At 36.7% G+C, this 22,595-nt stretch overlaps 1 protein-coding gene across 8 annotated transcripts in view; it reads right to left on the bottom strand.

Moving 5' to 3' along the window:
* The window catches only part of sntg2 (syntrophin, gamma 2), a 200,894-nt gene that overhangs the window by 28,967 nt on the left and 149,332 nt on the right, over positions 1-22,595 (bottom strand). For 7 of the 8 annotated variants that reach the window (XM_073927412.1, XM_073927413.1, XM_073927416.1 and 4 more), the window contains 2 exons: positions 18,817-18,888; positions 14,866-15,075 (listed from right to left, as the gene is read on the bottom strand). In XM_073927412.1, the coding sequence (XP_073783513.1) occupies positions 14,866-15,075; positions 18,817-18,888 (282 nt within the window). 8 annotated transcript variants of the gene reach the window in all.

Raw genomic sequence — 22,595 nt, 5'->3', positions numbered from 1 at the left:
TGGTACGCGGGCTTCCTCCTTGTGGTACGCGGAGGAATCGCCAAATAATGAAAGAAACAATTAACACTTTTAATCCATTGATGCGTAATATAACATCGATGTGATCAACATTGGCTGTTTTGTGAAGCGTACGATCACAACGCTGTGCTTAGAGTGTTTACTTTAGTGCTTTGTGACATAAGCTGCTGAAAATCAGTTTCCGAAGTTTAAGAATTGATTCTGAAGCGTGATTTGACTGACATGAAAAGTAGCCAATCACAGTCGACCTTTTCTAGTTGCGTGAAACGTAAGGGCGGGACAAAGGCTTTCTGTGTTGCAGAGACAGTGAAAACAACTTAAAAACAAAAGTTTTGTTAGAATAATGCTTCTCGGATGTTTTCACAATAGAGATGTCTAGCAGAGTAATTAAACCGCGGACATATTTCCTTCCTTTTTGATGATCTACATACACGTTTCGCTCTCCGACAGCCAGTCGACTCGCCTCTGACCTGTCGCTCCTCTAAATACATTCTGAATGGCGGCGCGGGAATGAAGGTATTGCGCAATTACTCATTTCTGCAAATGTGGCGAGTGCTTTATTTTAACACGAGAGAGCGCATTCATGTACGCAAATCGCTAAAACAGATATGCTAGCTCTTAAATAGGCTTTTTTCAAATGAACTGCAAGTCCTCTCATTATCGCCTGTGTGCTCAGATTGAATACAATCGCGATCTCTCCACTATTAAAGCAGATATAATTTATCTTTATTCCTTGACTTAATTTAGTATTTTTCAAGTAAAATGAAGTCATTTGTTTTATTTTTTTACTGACAGTGTACTTGTATTTTTTTTTGTATTTTAGATTAAGATCAAGTGTAAAATAAAATCTACATGTGATGTACAGCTATTTAAGAAACAAATTTGCCATATTGTAAAGAAAAATAGTGTAAAATATGTAAATAAAAGGCTAAATTTAAATATTTTTTACCATATACTTTAATTAAACCTTTCAAAGCTTGAAAATATTGTTTAAAAAATGGGCAAAAAGTGTCTCTATGGCCTTAAAGTTTATGTGGTAGTTTTGCCAGTGCTATTGAAAAAGATTAATTGTCATGAAAGGAAAAATCGACCATACTTCCTTTGTTAGTGCAAATTCCTATACATGTAGCTTTGAGATTTAAGCAATTAAACCATTCAATCAGGTTTACACTTAAAAAAAAAGTGATTTCATAATGAAAATCTGATAATTTTTTTTTAAAAGTAACCAACTAGTACTTTTTAAAAGAGTACTTTGTACTTTTACTTAATATTAGTATTATTTACTAAAATTTGTGTAATTTTAGCAGTGTAATAGTATTTTTCCTTGAGTACAAAAAAGATTTCACAAGCATTAAGTGCAGGTTTATTATATTATTAATATATGATTAATAAATATTATTATTATTATTATTAATGGTTTTTATGTGTATCTTTTCCTGTGCAATGTTTTATGGGTTGCTGACAATACATTTCAGGTCTTCAATACATAGCATGTCAGTCTTGGAAAAAAAATAGGTGCTGGAATTGATTTTCATTAGGCTGTGCCTGTATGAACCCTGTCATATGTACATTTAACATTTCAAGATTTGTCTAAAAGTGTATGAATATGACATATAGCCTATATTTATGAGGTCCAAGCAACATTTCCAGCTTTTGATGAATAGGCTATTATGAATACTTTAGATTTAAGTGCAGCAGTTTTCTTTTTACTTTTTAAGAACAGCGCCATTTTTAATGAACCTTTAAAAGCACATTTTAATTAAAACGTTTTTTTTTTTTTTTTTACCTGCAAGCACAATTAATGTTCAGACTATTTAAAATGTTTAAAGTGACTGACAATAATACATATTCTTAATAATAGGAATTAATCTGCATCGTTTTTAAACTGTGCACACCTGTAGCTGCTTAATTAGGCCCACAACGCTATTTTTTTAATACTGGTTAAAAAATAGCGTCGTAAGGTGGTACTTGGAGAGACAATTTTTTTCTAAGGTGGTACTTGGTGAAAAAAGTTTGAGAACCACTGGTCTACATGTACCATCAACAGAAGTACAGTAGAACTTACAACATCAACAGAAGTTACAGAAGACAGTTACAGTAAAAACAAAAACAGCTAAACTGCCTCCTCTGTTCTGTTTTGCTCTGGCCATGCAGTGGGGGAAACGTCACCTTGCATGGCGAATCCAGCCATGAAAAGCCTCAACTGCTATAGCTTGGAGAAGGGGTATACGTGTGTGTGTGTGTGTGTGTGTGTGTGTGTGTGTGTGTGTGTGTGTGTGTGTGTGGATTTCGGTCATACACTTTCCATCCCCAAGCAGAAAAAAATCCTCAACAGGTTTGAGAAATGGAGAATATGGAGGAAGACAAACAACTAAAAATCGTGGGTGGGCAGCGAACCAGTTATGAACCAGATGAGCTCTGATATCTACATTGCAACTCTGTGTGACAGGTGTTTACCTGTGTGATGAGTTAGTATGCAAAGTATAGGGCAGCTGACTTCACAATTGTGAATGACAGTGTGTTCCTTGTGAAAACAAGAGATTTCTGCATGAAAGTTGTGACAAATGCAGAGAACTGTGTGTTTTGATTTGAAAAAGTGTGTTTTACACCTGCAATTTGAGTGTAAAGCAGGAATTGTGCTTGTAGTTTAGCAGAATTGGTTCAGGGGGTTTGTGCATCACTTATATGTTGTAGTCATTAGCTATGTTTTTATCCACCTATTTTATGCACAGTTTGCATATCGCATAACAATCCAGTTGATGGCCATGATGAGCATAAATTTAGAAAATGCACATAAAAAAACGTATACGCCTAACTGAGTAGGATAAACCTTTTATTCGATAAGAAAAGCTGCGCATAAACTGCGATAGAAACACTTTTACCGCACAGACTCCAGCATGCGCATTAAAAAAGGTCATGTGATTTTGTTAAAAGAGATCATGTGATGCTTAAAATGTGTGTGAATGGACAAAACGTCAGGCTGAGCACATTATAAAACATCTGAAATGTTGTTTTGGTCATAATAAAACGCCTTACCGTTTCAGTATTAGTGTTATTATATTATTAATGACCTCCAGAATCAAGAGCGCCTGTGCTCCACGTCTGACACCTTCAAACGCCACTGTGCGCTCACTGCTTGTCAGGATTGTCTTCTGAGGCGCATTCATTTAGAAAAGATTGATGCAGCTTCTCCTACTGCGGCAAATGCAGGTTTTACTGTTGATATTTGGCGCCAGTTAATCAGAAAGTGACGATTTTGTTCGCTTTGACTCGTTGGATGGAAACTCCGCTTCATTCGCACAACTTTAATGCGATAATCCAGTTTTGTGCATAAAGTTTATTCGCATTTTTGAATGGAAACATAGCTATCGTGTCTGAAGTACAAGTAATTGTGTGCAAACAACTAAGAAAAACAGTAAATAACAAATAACAACAAATATCATTAATAACAAATATCAATATCATAATAATTTAGGTATTATATAAATAATAATACTAATAATATAATTAGTTTACAAATTAAGTTATGTGTGATCAAATGAAATGATGCAGGGAAAAAGTATTGAACACATGAAGAAAGGGAGGTGTAGCTCGGCAGCGACAGCCCAGACAGCAGCTGAAATCTCTGAGTAGTTCTTCAGCAAGCCTCTGCTCTTCCTCAGTGTAAATGAATATCAGCTGCTTCAGTTTAACATCTACATTAGCAGGAGGATGAAGATTAACCCAGGGTGGACGTTTCAGCAAGACGATGATCCAAAACACAGCCAAGGAGACTCTAAGATGCTTTCAGAGAAAGAAAATCAAGCTGTAAAATGGCCCAGCCAATTACCTGACCTGAATCCAATACAGAAAAAACTAAATAAAGCTCAGATTGGAGAGACCAGACCCACAGAACCATTAAGATTTTGACACTCTGTTGAAGTCTAAATAGTGACAACTGCAAGATGCAACAGAATTATAAAGAAGCACCAATTGATCTGGCAACACAAATGAGGCGAAAGCAAGAAAATCTCCTTTAAAACTCTGAAAGAATATCAGATTCAGTGGATATTGCATCTCTTCCACAAGTTCCACAAGAACGCAACGTACTGAAGCCAAAATAGTGCAGATCCTGAACTCCCGCTGACTCTCTCACATGACTGCGCTGGATACAAACTGATTCTAAAATCTGATAATAAAAGCGTGCAGCTTTAGGGGGTCTGCATCGGTGCGGTCAGCCTTCAGGACGGCCAGTGGCAGATAATCAGTGCACTTCCTTGTTTGGGAGCTGCGCATCTTTGCCCTTTCTGTATCTCAGCAATGCAGTGATTTAGATAGTGTCTGACAGCTTCGCTCCTTTGTATTATTTATAAATGTCTGGTTAAGGCTAGTGAACAGCAGCTCGTGGGCTCAGGGCTGCTTTCTGACCCGCTGCTTTCAACGAACCAGACAAAAATAATAATAAAATGAAGCACAAGCTTCAAAATCCTTGAATATACGTTCACTGAGATGCAATGAAGCATACACGTTTTTCATGGAAAACGCTTCGATGACCTTAATGAATCGCTTTAATGAATCAAATGGCCTTAATGAATTCACAGTAAAAGATCTGCTGCTTCTGCTAAATAGCAGCTGTTAAAAAAGTCATGCAAGTTCTCTGTTGGTTTCTAAAGGCATTTCAAGTTGCGTTTAATTCGATGACTTACTGTCAATAAGGATGGATTCAGAAATGCATTAGTGAACATGAAAAGTATCATTATCAGAAAAGTTTTAAATTAAATAAAGGAATTTGTACTTGCATAAATGCTCAAAGTTATCAACCTATTCAAAAATCTGCTATATTAGTGATCCTCAACCAACAGGCCGCAGACCAGTATTGGTCCGTAGATCAATAGCGGGCCGCACAAGAAATCATAATTGTTTTGAGTTTCATTTATTACAGGGTACCCTCAGGATCCTTCAAATGAAATTCAAGGCTTTTTAAGACCTTTTCAATGCCATATCAAATTAAATTCAATGCCAACTTTGTACTCATTCCGACAGAAGTATGAGGGAAAAATGTCAAATCTGTATAAAGTTTGAACCCTAAATAATAATGTACAAGTGGGCTACTTGAATTATATAAAGCATTTCATTTCAATTTTCAGTTATATTTAATACATACACATCAGTGTGGTCGTCCACCCAGTAGTGATTATGAAGGTCAAACATGAACACAAACCCGTTGGCCTTATTGACCTGGTCAGTCAGATCTTTAGTAATAAAGGGATCTGAATTAAATAATATATGCAGTTTTGGTGCTTCTGCACAAGAATGTAACTGCAACCTCAGCGTCAGGAAACATGGTTTTAAAAATCTCTGTAATGTTCTCATTGGATGTGAAAGAGTGGTGCTCAGAGATTGTTTTAAACACCCACATCACATCTGCCTGCAGAGTAGGTGTTGAGCCACAGTAAGATAGGATGTTCCTTTGCTGTGGTGGTAGTGTTGGGCAAGCTACTCAAAAAATGTAGTGAGCTAAGCTATTAGCTACTCTACTTAAAATGTAGCTTAACTACACTAAAAGCTACCCTCTTGGAAATGTAACAAGCTAAGCTAAAAATTACTTGGCAAAAGCATCGTAGCTGCGTCTAAGCTATTTTTACAATTTTCATTTTTAAATCGAAGCAACTTAAATCCAAGTCAATCATATCTTAGTGATCAAAAAAACTGTTAATGAAACATAATTTAGTTCAGTTATTTAGAGTAAATAATATGCTTTACCAAACAGAAACATATTATATCATATAACAGCAAAAACTAAAAATCCAATAAAAGCAGGTGATACACAATTAAAATACTATAGTAATTTATAGTAAAGGGAAATACTTTGCAATAAGCATTATATTGTATATATATTTACAACTCTTCACTAATGAGTTACACCCTAATGTAATATCATTAATAACTACCATGAACTAATAGTAATCAATTACCATATTATACTTTAGCATACTTTATGTATGCATATATATATATATATATATATATATATATATATATAAATATATTTTTTATATATAAATTTATATATATATAAATTATATTAATAAATAAATCATATATTTATATATATAAATCAGATACAAATTAGATATATATATATATATATATATATATATATATATATATATATATATATATATATATATATATATATATATATATATATATATATATATATATATATATATATATATATATATATATATATACAGTTGAAGTCAGAATTATTAGCCCTAAATATTTCCCAAATGATGTTTAACAGAGCAAGGAAATTTTCACAGTATGTCTGATAATATATTTTCTTCTGGATAAAGTCTTATTTGTTTTATTTTGGCTAGAATAAAAGCAGTTTTGATTTTTTAAAAACTATTTTTGGGACAAAATTATTACCCCCTTTAAGCTGTTTTTTTTTTTTTTGATAGTGTACAGAACAAACCAATCTTTATAGAATAACTTGCCTCATTACCCTAACCTGCCTATTTCATCTTATTAACCCATATATATATATATATATATATATATATATATATATATATATATATATATATATATATATATATATATATATATATATATCCCTCAGTCATCTTTAAAATTAAAATGAATTAAATTATTACATTTATTATTAAATAAAAAAACATCTTGGTCAGGCTGCGAGAAAATACATAAAAAGGGAAGAGTTGCGGTAAAATTATGAATAAAAAGGCTGCGGTCAAGTAAATAAATAAATTTTAAAAGTGTGACTGCTGAGAGCAACAGATTCTGGAGCTAGGGACACCGGCCCTCGCAGCCAAAAAACGGACCGGCCCACCGGGAATTCTCCCGGTCCTCCTGATTAGCCAATCCAGGCCTGTATTCAGTCATCAGTGTCGACTGAATATGATTATTCTACTACCACACTGGGCCAATGTTGCAAATCTGCAACATCCCAGAATGCCTTGCATGTGAAGGTCTCTCTAAAAAAAATCCATATGACAATTTTCCCTAAATATCAGATTTTTCCTGTTTCTAAAACTTAAGTTGATCCTGAGAGGGATAAAAGAATGAAAAAGAAAACAGAGACATAATAGTGCAATCTGTCAGACGTAGCACACTGCTCATTCAGTACAGACACAGCTAAACAGAAGTGTTTTACATTTACAAACAGAGACATGTGATTTCAAAACAGCAATCATCATTATTATAAGTTGAATGTTCTGCTGAATAAATAAATCCCTTTCACATGTTGGATGGAGAGACAATAATTTGATATATTTCGCAGAAACCAAAATATCTAATTTTTTTTCTCATATTGTGCAGATGTAAAGGTCAAATTAATCACATTAGCCGTGCTCACAGGCTGTAATATTTTTTTGGTTTGAATGTGAGTGTTCATTAATCAACTCAAACATCACAGTCTGTCTCGTTCATGCTGCGCTCTTCAAGGACATGAACAACACCATTTGAAATCCGCCCTCGAAGTAAAGATCAACTGGACACGCTGTACATTTTGCTGTCATAATTTGGCAGCATGTCACCACGAGCATTTCTATTACACCGTTCTGTGGCCTTTACTCCCCCAATTAGCATCAAATAAAATGTGTTAAATGAGGATTCTGAGGTCTTGCATGAAATATGACATTCAGAGAGGCAATAATCTGCTCTAAAATATGAGCAAATCACCACTGACTAAACACAGACATGCTATATATTTATTTAATTTATGCATTGTTCATGCATTAAAAAGTCTGAATTGTTAAGTAGAATTTTGCAATTACTTTGTTACTGTGCATTCAGACTCAGCCATTGCTGCAAAATTTAAAAAAATGTGTCATATACTGAATTGGTTTAAGAAGTTAAGATGTTCTCTGATTTCTACATAGTAGGTTTATGGCCTAGGTAAGTTTAAAAAAACTATTTTATAAGCTCATTTATTACTCCATAAAAAGTCCATAATTGACCATATATGGTTCGTTTTGTGGCTCTCTAACAGACACACACAGAGCATAATGTCAAGAACTGGAATACACAAGACATGTCACTCGTATCAAAGAGCATAGAATCACCAAAGAGGCAACACTCTAGCGCGATTTGGGAAACAGCCACAAGAGGGCGCGGCAGCCATTTTGGAATGAAAACTCCAATAGAACAACAGCATACTATGGGCTCTATTTTGACGGTCCATGTGCAAAGCACAAAACGCAGGGCGCAAACGCTTTCAGGGCGTGTCAGGATGCATTTTTGCTAATTTAAGGACAGGAAATCTGCCTTGCGCTTCGGCGCATGGTCTAAAAGGGTTGAGTTTATTTTCTTAATGAGTTATAGGTGTGTTTTAAGAATAAACCAACTACAGTCTCATCTTCCATTCCCTTTAAGGGTCAGCTGCGTCGTGCCAAGAGCGCATTCGCTATTTACAGGACGCAAAGTAAGTCTAAGTGGAAAAAATGAGCATTTCACAAGCAAACAGTAAACAGTTGACAGTTTTTTAACAGAAAACTGTTAAACAGAGCATCTACTGCGTGAGAATGAGAGATAATGGAACTACTTTCACATTCGCTCTTGGATAGGGAAACCTTTACGCACAGACATCAATTAGTCTATAAATAAATACTTTTGTTTGTTAAGTACAAATATTCGTTTCAAAACTATTTCTAAATTCAGTTCTAATTTCCAGCAAACAAATAAATGAATAATAATAGCAAAATTTGCTCAAAAACCTGAGTTATATCCTAAAACACATGCTGTGCCCCATATGGTCTAAAACCTGACAGGTGGGCAAATCTAAGCTTGTTTTTAATAAAACAAATATAAATATGGATATAATAAATAATACTGCTAATAATAATAACATTATACAAAAGCAAATTGTTATGAATGAACTGAAAAAGCCTCCCGAGATGAAGAAGACATAAAAGCAGGGATTTTTCATATTTATGTAGGCTAGAAAATAATATGTTTTGTAATATTTTAATCCTTTATATTTATATTCTATATCTATTCTTATTATATCCTATATATATCCTTAATATTGAAATTTTTTCATATGTAAAGATATTTGCCTATTGCTCTCTTGTGCGTATTAAGCAGTGTGTAAGCGAGACGCAACTCTGCGCCGGAGTTTAGACCGGGTTAGTTTTGGTCTAATGAAAAATCTATTTTAGTTTCTCAAAATAGCAACACACCAGCTGTCCGCCTCAAAACACCTTATTTTTTACACCAGAACGCCTATGGGCGCAAAAATGAGCGCTAATGCATTTTCTATTTAAACAGCGTAGCGCAACGCCTCAAAACCACTCTTGCGCCAAGCTGAAACTACCAAAAGACTACTGCGCCTCGTCTTGCGCCACACTGCGCCGGGTGTATGATAGGGCCCTATAAGTCTGTAAAATAAACTATTAAAAGTGCTGATGATTGTGATAGTAAGTGCTGTATTGTCATCTTTCAAGTTATATCTTAGCTTTAATGCGCTTTTTAAATAAATAAATAAAAAACAAAGCAGCTGCTCGCCATCGCGACAGCAATAAGATCCAATGGTAGGCCCATCGCTTTTACTCCAAAATGGCGGAATCAGCGTTAATCAGCACGTGGTCAAAAATGGGTTTCATGGCCTTTTAAGTTCGATGAAGTAAAAACGTTCAGATGTAAACTCCAAAATCTAAAAAAGTACAGTACCACATGAGCTGTAAACTCAAAATTGAGCATTAAAGTCCCTCTCATGGTCTCACTTTGAGCACTTGAACCCTGCACACACACACCTCACACTCTGTCTCGCTCACTAGGCTCTTTTCAAAAGCATAAAAAAGCCATTTAAATCCGGCCTGGAAATAAAGATCAAATAGACACACAGTAAACACCTCTGCCATAACTCGCCAGCACGTCACCATTGAAGCATTTCTATTTGTGACCTTTACACTCTCAATTACCCTCAAATAAAGCGTTATCACCATGTTAGATGATGTCTTTCATGAACTATGATATCCAGAGAGCCACTAATCTGCTCCGCTAAGCCAAAATATGAGCGAATCAGCCTTGATTAAACACCGCCAGCAGAGCGCTAACGCTACATAATGCTCATGAGCCATAAATAAACATCTCACAGTAATGCACACTTGCAGATTGGAGATCTGTGTGTGTCACAGGGCCGTTTATACATCCGCAGCACCGCATTTGACCCCCGGGTGGTGTTTAAGACGACTTAAATGTGAGTAACGCAAGTCTCCGGAGCCGCTGAGCCTTAAATCCCCTTCATCCCATGAACTTATGTTAGCATATACTTCATAATAGGCGCCCTGCAGGAGTTCATTGCGGCGGCAGAGATGCGGCAGACCTTTAGGTAATTTAACGGCTCAGCGAGGAGAGGTTTCACAGGAAAAAAAACACACACACAGACTCTGAGGAATTTAATTAAAGCAGTAATAACATTTGAAACGCACAAATCAGACACGGCCACGCACGCCCTGCTGACAGATGCAGAAATCAATGCTTCACTTGTCATACGCTGGTTTTCTTTTGTGTTGAATCTCTTCTGGTGTCACTTTAAAGCTGTAATGCTGATTGACGGGATGCGTTTGAAATTATGAGGCACTTTGTTGTTACTGTAATGCAAGCTAAGCGTACAAATGCTGCTTTATTTGTATTACTGTAATGTAATGATTGTGTTCAGGCATTCACTTGTTTAAAGAGAACCTATTGTATAAATATAAACACAAGCTCATACTGAAAACATACTCCTGTATATGTTTCTGGAGATTACAAATTATGTAAGTAAGTAAGTAAGTAAAGGTTTAGGTCCCACTTTATATTAAGTGGCCTTAACTAATATGTACTTACATAGGAATTCATAGTTTGTTACAATGTACTTATTGTGTAAATACATGTATTTACTCTGTACTTATGCTTGATTAAATGCATATATTTAATTACATCTATAATTAACTTTTGTAATTACATTTGTAAATACACTGTTGACCATCCCTTACACCTTAACCCACCCTTAAACCTACCCATACCACCAAACCTGTCCATAACCCAACCTCTATCCCAACTCAAAAGCACCACAAGTGTTCTCTAATACATTATAAACACAGTAAGTACACTGTAGTTATTTTTTTGATGTAAGTACATAGTAGTTAGGGACACTTAATATAAAGTGGGACCAAGGTTTATTTATAAAGCACATTTTCCACACATCGAGTCACAAAGTGCTTTACAATAAGAGAAAACAAGTAAAAGATCACATGACAATAAAAGAAAAACATGTTAAAACATTAAAACAAATTTTAAAAATCAAATACAGAAACACTATTACTGTTAATTAAAAGCTTGACCAAAAAGTTCAACTGATCCCAGAGTTCTCAGTGCTATCGGGAGAGAGTTCCAGAGCCGTGGGGTCACCACACAGAAGGCGCGGTCCCCTTTAGTCTTAAGACGAGTTCTGGAAATGGTTAAAAGGTCTTTGCCAGAAGACCTCAGAGACCGGCTGCATGAGAGTGATGGGTAGTTTGCATCATTTTACTGACTCGGATCTTTGAGTCTCGTTCATCAAGATGAACGAATCTTTGAGTCATTTCGTTCATTTGGTTCAATTTGCCAAAATATTATTAAAATGTTACGATTTGCTTCCAAACACATCTTCAACTAGCCCAAAAGGTTGCTCACAAGACAAATAAGTCATAAATAGAATATAAGAAGGAGAAAATAATAATTCAACGTTTCCCAGCTCTTTTGTCTGTAAAGGTATTGTTGTCTCTTTGCTCAGCTCACCTCTTCATGTCTTCAAATGTCAGTGGTTCGTTCACGTTACACTGCCAGTCAAATATAATCTTAGTCAATGTACACAGTCTGAGCCAATAGGAGCCATGATGATTAGTTCACCTTTCGAGTCTTCTGGTTATTGAGTCGTTTGTTCATCTCGTGACAGAATGACTCAAACCCGAGGACTCGAGAGATGAACGGTTAAATTCTTTTTCCAGCTCTAAACGCGTATGATTGGCCCGTGAGGAACGAATGATTCAAACCCAATAGAGGACTAGAGAGATGAACGGATCAATTTTTTTTCCTGTAAACGCATATGAGCGGCCGGGGATGAACGAATGATTCAAACCCGATTGAGGACTCGAGAGATGAGCGGATCAATTCTTTCTCCGGCTCTAAACGCATGATTGGCTTCTGCCTTTTCGCGATGAACGACTCAAAAGACTTGAAATGAACGATACCACCTGCACAAATGTGCGCACGCACGGATAAACGAATCACTCCCTGAGAGGACTCGTACTTCCCGAGTCATATTGAAGATTCGTTCAAAATGAATATACAGGGATGCTTGACCATGCTCTATATGTAATGACCAGAATCTTAAAATTTACTCTAAAACTGATAGGAAGCCAGTGAAGTGCCTTAAGCACAGGTGTAATGTGTGACCTCCAACTGGGGTCGGTTAAAAACCCCAAATGTGATTTGTTCAGACAATTGTTGGAATATCAAGCCAATTCCATGCATGTTCAATAAGAAAAGGTCTGGAGAGTGTTTTCTTTAATGCCAAAAATATTAGTCATTTATTAGATTCAAATGAATAATTCGATGACAGAGCTCTGGGTTACGTTACCCCCATGCAATACAAGAATTACATTCAAGAGGTTCGCAACTAACTTACATTTCCTGACTCCAGCATATATACACAACTGATAATAACAGGTGGAGTTTGGGTTTAACGTCACTGATCAGTCATTCTGCAGTCCCTTGGCTCTTTGTAACCCCTAGACCAGGGTTTTTCAAAGACTAAGACAGTGGGCCTCCCTTTTGACACAACTTATCCATTGTCGCCCCCCTCCTCCTAAACACGCACGCACACGCACACACACATATATATTTATAAATATATATTTATATATATATAAAGACACAGACAGATGTCAGACTGTTAACTCACTATTTTAATCATTTGCATGAAAGTGCAATTATTTACAGAGTAATAACAAGTATTGTAATATAACGTTTTTAAAACTAGGATGATGGTTCAATATAAATAGAACAGATCCAAGAACTGTCCATCCCAGTCAAAACAGTCAAAGTTTAGTGGGTCTCATGCTGTCATTAGCCAAAATATTTTGCAAACCACACATAAAGGTCGTGGTTCATCAGCTGGTCCTGTCCACATAAATCCTAAACACAAATACTGATCATCATATCGTCGTCTTTTGGGTTTAAGCCCTGAACTTGAAGGCTTTTGTGGCGAGGGGGCGTGGCCGAGAGCCGTGGAAACGGAGTGAGGCCACCGCGTAAGTGGATACACCTGCGGTGCACACCTGCCTCAGATCCCAGGGAAGGAGCTCTGGATCATAAAAGGAGGAACGTGGGCAGAGGAAGCCGAGAGAGGACCGGACCCGGACATATTTTACTTTTGCTTTCAGTTTGACGGCAGTCTCTGTGAGAAGCTGCCGTCCGTTTGTTTTGGTTTAGACGGCAGCCTCTGTGAGGAGCTGCCGTCACTGTCATTAATAAATCACTTTAAAACTGCTTCGGTTCTCCGCCTCCTTCTTCCCGGCGGCCAAAGGGCCGTAAACTTCATTACAGCTTTGAATCAGGGCGTCTCAGAAACCGATCCAGTGTATTAGCAGGCATATACCTGTATTAGCGGGCTTGCCAAACAGAAGCGAATTCACAGCTATGGCCTTCTGGGTAAAAAAGGTTTTCTTATATTTGACGTATTATTTTTCTTGCTTGGTTTAATTAAAACGTTTAAATATAAAAAAATTACATATAATAATTAAACTTAATAATTATATTTTTATTATTTTATATTTTTTCCCGCGCCTCCCCTGACATGCTCTGGCGCCCCCCAGGGGAGGCGCGCCTCACACTTTGAAAACCCCTGCCCTAGACATACTTCCTCTCTCTGCAACCCTTCTCTGCATACCGGAACTGAACAATTATGAGCATCTTTAATATATTTCACAACTTCTACAAAGATCATGACAACTTGTGACATGTCTAGACAGCAGTCTGGAACAAACCTAAATTTATTCTTATTCTGCTTTTTCCACTAGTCAGCAGTTTCTTTTAAAAAGTATGCAGCACAGAAAAATAAGAGGAAGTGTGTCTGGTCAAGATGTGCTATAATACAATAGAAAAGATTGATTAATATGTTGTTAGTCTAAACATTTTTCTAATAAAAAAATAAAGACACAAAAGTAATAAAAATAAATTCCTTTTTTCCTACACAAGTGAACAGAACATTACAATAATCCAATCTGATGAAGGCATGGACAAGCATCTTCATCTCTTCATTTGACACAATATCTCTTGTTTTTGCGATGTTCCTCAGGTGAAAAAAAGCATGTACGAACAACAGATTTAACATGGCTATTAAAACACAGAGCTCGATCAAAAATGACTCCAAGATTTCTAATATGACTGCAATGTGAAGATGACAAACCCCCCCAAAACTTGCCTGATCATTGGGGTGAAAAATTAACATTTCTGTTTTATCAGGGTTCAGTTGCAGTCAGTTGTCTGCCATCCATTTGTTAATGAAGACTAAACAGTCCTGCAAGAGAGACAGTTTGTTCAGCCTGTCAGGGCTAAAAGAAAAATATAATTGTAAGTCATCTGCATAGCGGGCGGAGCAGTGGCGGAGTAGGTAGTGCTCTCGCCTCACAGCAAGAAGGTCGCTGGTTCGAGCCTTGGCTCAGTAGGCGTTTCTGTGAGGAGTTTGCATGTTCTCCCTGCTTTCGCGTAGGTTTGCCCCACAGTCCAAAGCCATGCGGTACGGGTGAATTGAGTAGGCTAAATTGTCCGTACTGTATGAGTGTGTGTGAATGTGTGAGTGGATGTTTCTGGACTCACCCGTACTCTCTGCACCTCCATGAAGACGGCTCTCTGGAAGGCTTTCTCCCACAGCACCAGGTCCGAGCCCAGCTCCACGCTGAAGCAGAAGCTCTGGCCGTGACCCAGCAGCACACTGAAGCAGAAGGGTTCACTGTCCCGCAGCTCCCCGTCCTGCTGGAGCCCCATATAAAGCTTGGTCTGAATCCAGCAGTCCTCCGCTATCCACAGCTACAAACACACACAACACAAACACATCATTCAGTTTTTCTTTGTGAATTAGATTTTTTTTTGCTAATCAAAGCCTCATTATTAGGAGTCTACAGTATTGACCACACTGAATGTGCTGTTTGCAGATAAAAAAAGTCAAGGCTGAGCAGAAAAAGCAGGTAAAGTCTAAAAGGCATACAGTTGATACGCCCAGTTTTGGTCTACATGCATATTGAGGATCGGTGCCAGCTATGTGCATCCCCACCTGGTGATGCCTTATGCATTATTACCACTGTGTGTTCCCCCTTATTAGGCGGTCCCGTGTCTTCCCTAAACCACTAACCAGCTTATCATATGTAACACTCCATCTCATTAGGGCTAGTCCATATGCCTCTTTACCATCAGGTCTGCCCTTCTGGGTAGCAGGTGGTCTCCGCTGCGTCCTCCCCCTGCAGGGACTGACGCTTTCCCAACGTACTGTCGTATTTCCAAAAATCCAAAAATTCCAAAAATAGCTAGGTAAAAGCACACTTACGACCCCCGATTAAACATTGACATTTATTCCAATGTAATGGTAATATGTTGGGCCTAGGGGACGTTGGAAGGTTGCGCTCTTGGCGATGTCAGTGCGCTCACGCTTTGGCTTGGCAAACTACACATCAGGAGCGCGACGGGCTTTGGCTGCTGTGGCGCTTTCCATACAGTCTCCCAAAGTCTAGACACACGTAGGAGTTCCCTTATGAAGGGGAACGTCCTGGTTACCTACGTAACCCACGTGTGTCTCCACTGCCACAGCACCTGAGTCTCCAGCTGGGAGCTGAGCGATCGGCTCTTCAGCAAGCAAAATTCTGACGAGCTAACTCACACAGCCGACTAATATAGCCCTAATTGGCTCATCAGTTTCAGCTGAGGAGCTAAGCTCCGCCAATTCAATTGGCATTTCATTGGCCCAATTTCATATCTTCAGAAGTGATTGGTCGTCTAAAGCACTCCCAAAGTCTGTTTATACCAGGGGTGGCCAACCCAACCCAACCCATCCCAACCGTAAACCCAAACCTCACAGTGATTATACAGAGTATTATTCATAATATTTATTAAATTACCTATTAAATATTATTTTATTAACATCTACCTTTACCCCAACCCTCACAGTAATGTAAAAACGTCCTGGTTACATACATAACACACGTTCCCCGAATAGGGAATGGAGACTTGTGTCTGTATAAACCAGGGGTGGCCAACCCTGTTCCTGGAGAGCCACCTTCCTGCAGATTTCAGTTGCAACCGATATCAAACACACCTGCCTGTAATTATCACGTGTTGTTCAGGTCCAAACTAATTGGTTCAGGTGTGTTTGATATGGGTCGCAACTGAAATCTGCAGGAAGGTGGCTCTCCAGGAACAGGGTTGGCCACCCCTGGTTTATACAGACACAAGTCTCCATTCCCTATTCGGGGAACGTGTGTTATGTATGTAACCAGGTCGTTTTTACATTACTGTGAGGGTTGGGGTAAAGGTAGATGTTAATAAAATAATATTTAATAGGTAATTTAATAAATATTATGAATAATACTCTGTATAATTACTGTGAGGTTTGGGTTTACGGTTGGGATGGGTGTTAATATAATACAATATTAAGGGTTATTTAACAAATGATATGAATAAAACTTTGTATAAAAGCTGTTTTTACATTACTGTGATGGTTAGAGTAATGGCAGGCATTAATAAAGTACAATTAATGGGTAATTTAATAAATAATATGACTAATACTCTGTATAATTACTGTGTTTACATTGTATTCAGGGTTGGGGTAAGGGTAGTCTAATTACTGTGAGGTTTGGGTTTAGGGTTGTTGTTAGTGTGGGTGGTAATAAAATACAATTTAAAGGGTAATTTTATAAATAATATGAATTATAATCAGTGAAGTGAGGTTTGGGTTTAAGGTTGGGATTGGGGTGGGTGTTAATATAATACAATTAATGGGTAATTTTTTAAATAATATCAATAATACTTGGTATAATAACTGTTTTTACATTACTGTAAAGGTTGGAGTATTGGCAGGCATAAATAAAATACAATCAATGGGTAACTTAATAAATAATATGAGTAATACTCTGTATAATTACTGTTTCTACATAACAGTGAGGTTTAGGGTAGGGGTAGGTGTTAATAAAATAAAATGTATTGGGTAATTTAATAAATAATATGGATAATACTCTGAATAATTACTGTTTTTGTATTACTGTGACATTTAAGGGAGAGACAGGCCTTAATAAAATACAATTTATGGTTAATTTTAAAAATAATATGTATAATACTCTGTGAAATTACTAATTTACATTACTTTTAGGGGTGGGGTAAGGACAGACAATAGTAAAATACAGTTTAATGGGTAATTTAATAAATAACATGAATTATACTCCCTTTAATGACTGTTTTTCCATTACTGTGAGGGGTGGAGTAAGGTCAGGTGTTAATAAAATACAATTTAAAGGAACATTTACTAAATAATATGAATAATACTCAGTATAATTAGTGTTTCTACATTACTGTGAGGCTTGGGGTAAGGGTAGGTGTTAATAAAATAACTTTTATTGGGTAATTTAATAAATAATATAAATAATTGTATAATTAGTGTTTCTACATTACTGTGATGGTTGGAGTAAGGACAGGCGTTAATAAAATACAATTTAATGGAAAATGTAATAAATAATATGAGTAATACTTGGTATAATTACTATTTTTACATAACAGTGAGGTTTAGGGTAGGGGTAGGTGTTAATAAAATAAAATGTATTGGGTAATTTAATAAATAATATGAATAATACTCTGTATAATTACTGTTTTTGTATTACTGTGACATTTAAGGGAGAGACAGGCCTTAATAAAATACAATTAATGGGTAATTTAAAAAATAATATGTTTAATACTCTGTGAAATTACTAATTTACATTACTGTGAGGCTTGGGGTAGGGGTAGGTGTTAATAAAATAACATTTATTAGGTAATTTAGTAAATATTATAAATAAAACTCTGTATAATTAGTGTTTTTACATTACTGTGAGGGTTGGGTTAAGGGTAGACATTAATAAAATACAATTTAATGGACAATTGAATAAATAATATCAATAATACTTGGTATAATGACTGTTTTTACATTAATATGAGGGTTGGAGTGAGGACAGGTGTTAAGTAAATACAATTAAAGGATAATTTAATAAATAATGTAATTATTAGTTCTCGTTAACGTCAGGCTGTAGATGTATCTCATAGCAACACTACGCCAATTGCTTCTTTTTTATTAACCTATAAAATGAAAGCAGAGGCGGGGTTTCTGTTAAGGTGATAGCAGTGTTTGTGTTGTCAAGACAACTATGGAGGCTTTAAAAGATGAAGGATAGACTAGTGGTCGGTGTTTTGAGTTACCCAGAGCTGTTTAACTTCATAAATTCTGAATATCACAATATTATATATTATTATATGTATAATAATAATATTATATAATATTATATATATTAAATATTACAATAATAACAATATCAGCAGCAGCGCTCGCGCACAAAAAGCAGCTGATTCAGTGGTTGCCTAGCGACATAAAAAGCACAGCACACTTCTTTTTCTATCTTGTCAACAAAAAAAGCATGGTGCACCTCGCCTCCTCAGAATGGAGAAGCGCATTCGCTGTGATCACCAGCATGTACTGTAAACCGACCTAACATTAACAGACAAACAGATAAAACACTGATAAATGTGTGTTGGTACCTTATGAACCTTAAAGAGAACCTCACAGAGGTGAAAACTAGCCTCTGCTTGAGTCCAGTCTGACGCCAGGATCTACAGACACACAAACAAACCATAACACATGATTACAGAGATGGTTAGACAGCAGAGAGTTCATCAAAAGTCAATATGTAAATGAGATGTTTACGTCTGTGTTCTTTAACTTTATGCATTGCCATTAAAGGAGACATTTTCTGCTCCTTTTAACAAGATGTAAAATAGGTTTCAAATGTCTCTAGTGTGTATGTGAAGTTTATACTCAAAATAATTTCAGCTCAAAATAACAGATCATTTTTTATAACTCTTTAAAACTAATTAATTAATTAAACAAATAAAAGTACAAATTATGCAATGTAAAAGATCAGACACATTTAAAAATAAATATAATAATTCCTTAAATTTATATATACTGCTTTTCTAGACACACAAAGCACTTTACACATAGATGGAATCTCCTCATCCACCAACAGTGCGCAGCATCCACCTGGATGACACAACGGCAGCTATATTGCACCAGACCACACACCACACACCAGCTGATTGGTGGAGAGGAGACAGAGTGATGAAGCTAATTATAATATGAGGATAGTTAGGAGATCATGATGGACAGAGGCGAGTAAGCACGTTTGGCCAGAATGCCGGGGTTAAACCCTTGCTCTTTTTTCGAAGGACATCCTGGGATTTTTAACAATCACAGAGAGTCGGGACCTCGGATTAACGACTCATCTGGAAGACGGCGCTTACTGAGCAGTATAGAGTCCCCTTCACTATACTGGGGCGTTAGGACCCACATAGACCACAGGTAAGCGCTGCCTGCTGGTGTAACTAAAACCACTTCCTGCAGCAATATAGCTTTCCCATCTGGTCTCCCGTCCAGGTACTGACCGGGCGCAGCCCTGCTTAGCTTCAATGTTGCAGAGAGCTAGCTGCCAGCTAAAGATGACATATTTAGGGCTCTATTTTGACGGTCCATGCGCAGAGCGCAAAACGCAGGGCGCAAACGCTTTCAGGGCGTGTCAGAACGCATTTTTGCTAATTTATGGACGGGAAAATACGCTTTGCGCCAAGGCGCATGGTCTAAAAGGGTTGAGTTTATTTTCTTAATGAGTTATAGGTGTGTTTTGAGAATAAACCAATCACAGTCTCATCTCCAATTCCCTTTAAGAGTCAGCTGCGTCGCGCCAATAGCGCATTCGCTATTTACAGGACGCAAAGTAAGTCTAAGTGAAAAGAAATGAGCATTTTACAGGCAAACAGTTAACAGTTTTTTAACAGAAAACTGTTAAACAGAGCATCTACTGCGTGAGAATGAGAGATAATGGATCTACTTTCACTTTCGCTCTTGGATAGGGAAACCTCTACACACTGACATCAATTAGTCTATAAATAAATACTTTTGTTTGTTAAGCGCAAATATTCGTTTCAAAACTATTTCTAAATTCAGTTCTAATTTCTAGCAAATGAATAAATGAACAATAATGACCAAGTGTGGTCAAAATACTGAGTTATTTCCAAATACACTGGTCTTGAAGGCCTGTGCAGAGCTGCGGCCCTTTTGGAACTGAGTTTGACACCTGTGGTCTAGGGGGTCGAATCGACATCGCGATCTTTTAATGATTAATTGGGCAACTCTAATGTCCATGTTGTTTTCCCCTAGACTTAGAGGGAATGATAGGCGCAATAGCTGACATTAATGCATTCACTCCTATGTTTTGTAAAACTAGCTTCCCTGATATTTCTAGCCATCATTTCTACAGTTTTTTTTTTGTCTTTCAGAAATAGTTTTTCTTTCCATTAAAATGCCATGTGTACAAAGACATTTTGCAGTAATCCCCTCTCGATGACCTGCAGAAGGCTTATTTAACAGTCTTTTCTCTCCATAAACACACAGACGTAAATCTGAACTGTAATGAGATGCTAATGAATATGCCGAATGTCTCTCTTGGCTGGAAGGCATGTTAAATGCAATGCTGCCTTGACAAAAAAAAAAATCTTTATTAACTCAGCAATGCACATTTAACAGCGAGAACATATCAGCGGCGTTATTTCGGGCACCAAATTGATCAAATCCACTTACGGTAATGCTAATGCACCGATAACAACGTCACGTAGCAGTCGGTAGAGAATGAAGCTAAATATCACGTCGCATTAGGAAGTTCAGAAAGCTGAAGCCAAACAAGAGTGCTCATAACTGATGGAGTCTGTGTCTTCAGGCGTAATGGCGGAGATGAAACATTTGTCACCAATAACGCATGTTTGCGAGGCCACCACGGTAATGGCTTTTCCTCACCGCACTGCATTAGATGGTAATAGATTGATTATGTTTAATTAGGATGAATGTCCTGAGTGTCGGAGCTCAGGTGAGATGCACCACACTGAGGGCTTTATTTTAACCATTTAAGCACAAAGTCTAAAGCGGATGGCGTAGAAGCAAAAAGGGCCGGAACACACCAAGCTGATGGCCGGATGTTTGGCTTCTTTAGTCAGCGTCAGCTCAGCTAGTTGTTTTGGTTTGGTCCACATGTCAACTTATGACAGGGGTCACCAATCTCAGTCCTGGAGGGCCAGTGTCCATGCAGGGTTTAGCTCCAACTGGCTTCAACACACCTGCCTGGATGTTTCAAGTATACAAAGTAAGAGCTTGATTAGCTTGTTCAAGTGTATTTGATTAGGGCTGGAGCTAAAATCTGCAGGACACCGGCCCTCCAGGAACAAGTTTGGTGACCACTGCCTTATGGGCTTGATTCAGCATGTAGAATCAGCTGAAGAGAGCGCTCTGATTGGTTATTCAGCAGCAAATCAGATCGGGAGTGTGATGCAGTGAAGTGTATGTGAAAGTCAACTCAATAAGGAGCACAAAGAGGCCGGCTGTATTTCACTACATTTCTCAAATATTTGCAAATGATGTGGATTATTAGATTAACAGACATGTTTGCAGGAGAGAATCCCTCCGTGGTGAGTGACAATTACTGTGATGATGATACTAAATGCTGCTTTGTTTACAGTTTGTCTGTGCGTGACTGAAGTTTGGTTCCTTTTGTGGAACGAGACAACAGATGCTGCCTCCCATGGAGCAAAACAACACATCCTCTTTTGAACGCCGCTCTCGTTTTAGTATGTTTTCGTAATAATAATGAAAATAACCTATCGAAAAAGGCTTTAAGGCCAACGGAATCATTTGTCGCCTGTTGCTTATAGTATAATCTGACTATAATCTGATGTAAGAGAAATCTTCTTTCACTGCTGTATTGTTTATGAACAGATAAAACAGTTTACAGGTAACTTTTATTCCAAATCTTGAACCTTATTTCTGAAATAAAAATGAGCAATAAAAAGGTGTAAAGCACCTAAAACAGACCATATTAAATTAATTTAACTATGATTTGGCTATTGTTTATATTTAGGAATTTTCAATTGTACTTTTTTTACCAAAGAGGGTAAAAAAATTCGGAAGAATTCATTATTATTATAATTATTATTATTATTATTATTAATATTATTATTAATATTAGTATTATCAATATTATTACTATTATTATTATTATTATTATTATTATTATTAGTATCACTATTATTATTATTATTATTATTATTATTATTATTATTATTATTACTATCATTATTATTATTAATACTATTATTATTATTATTATTAATACTATTGTTATTATTATTAGTATTATTATTATTACTATTATTATCATTATAACTATTATTATTATTATTAGTATTACTATTATAATTATTATTTTTATAATTAT

This window comes from Danio rerio, chromosome 17 (genome assembly GCF_049306965.1).
Source record: "Danio rerio strain Tuebingen ecotype United States chromosome 17, GRCz12tu, whole genome shotgun sequence".
Lineage (NCBI taxonomy): Eukaryota > Metazoa > Chordata > Actinopteri > Cypriniformes > Danionidae > Danio > Danio rerio.
This window is presented reverse-complemented; position numbering and strand designations above follow the sequence as displayed.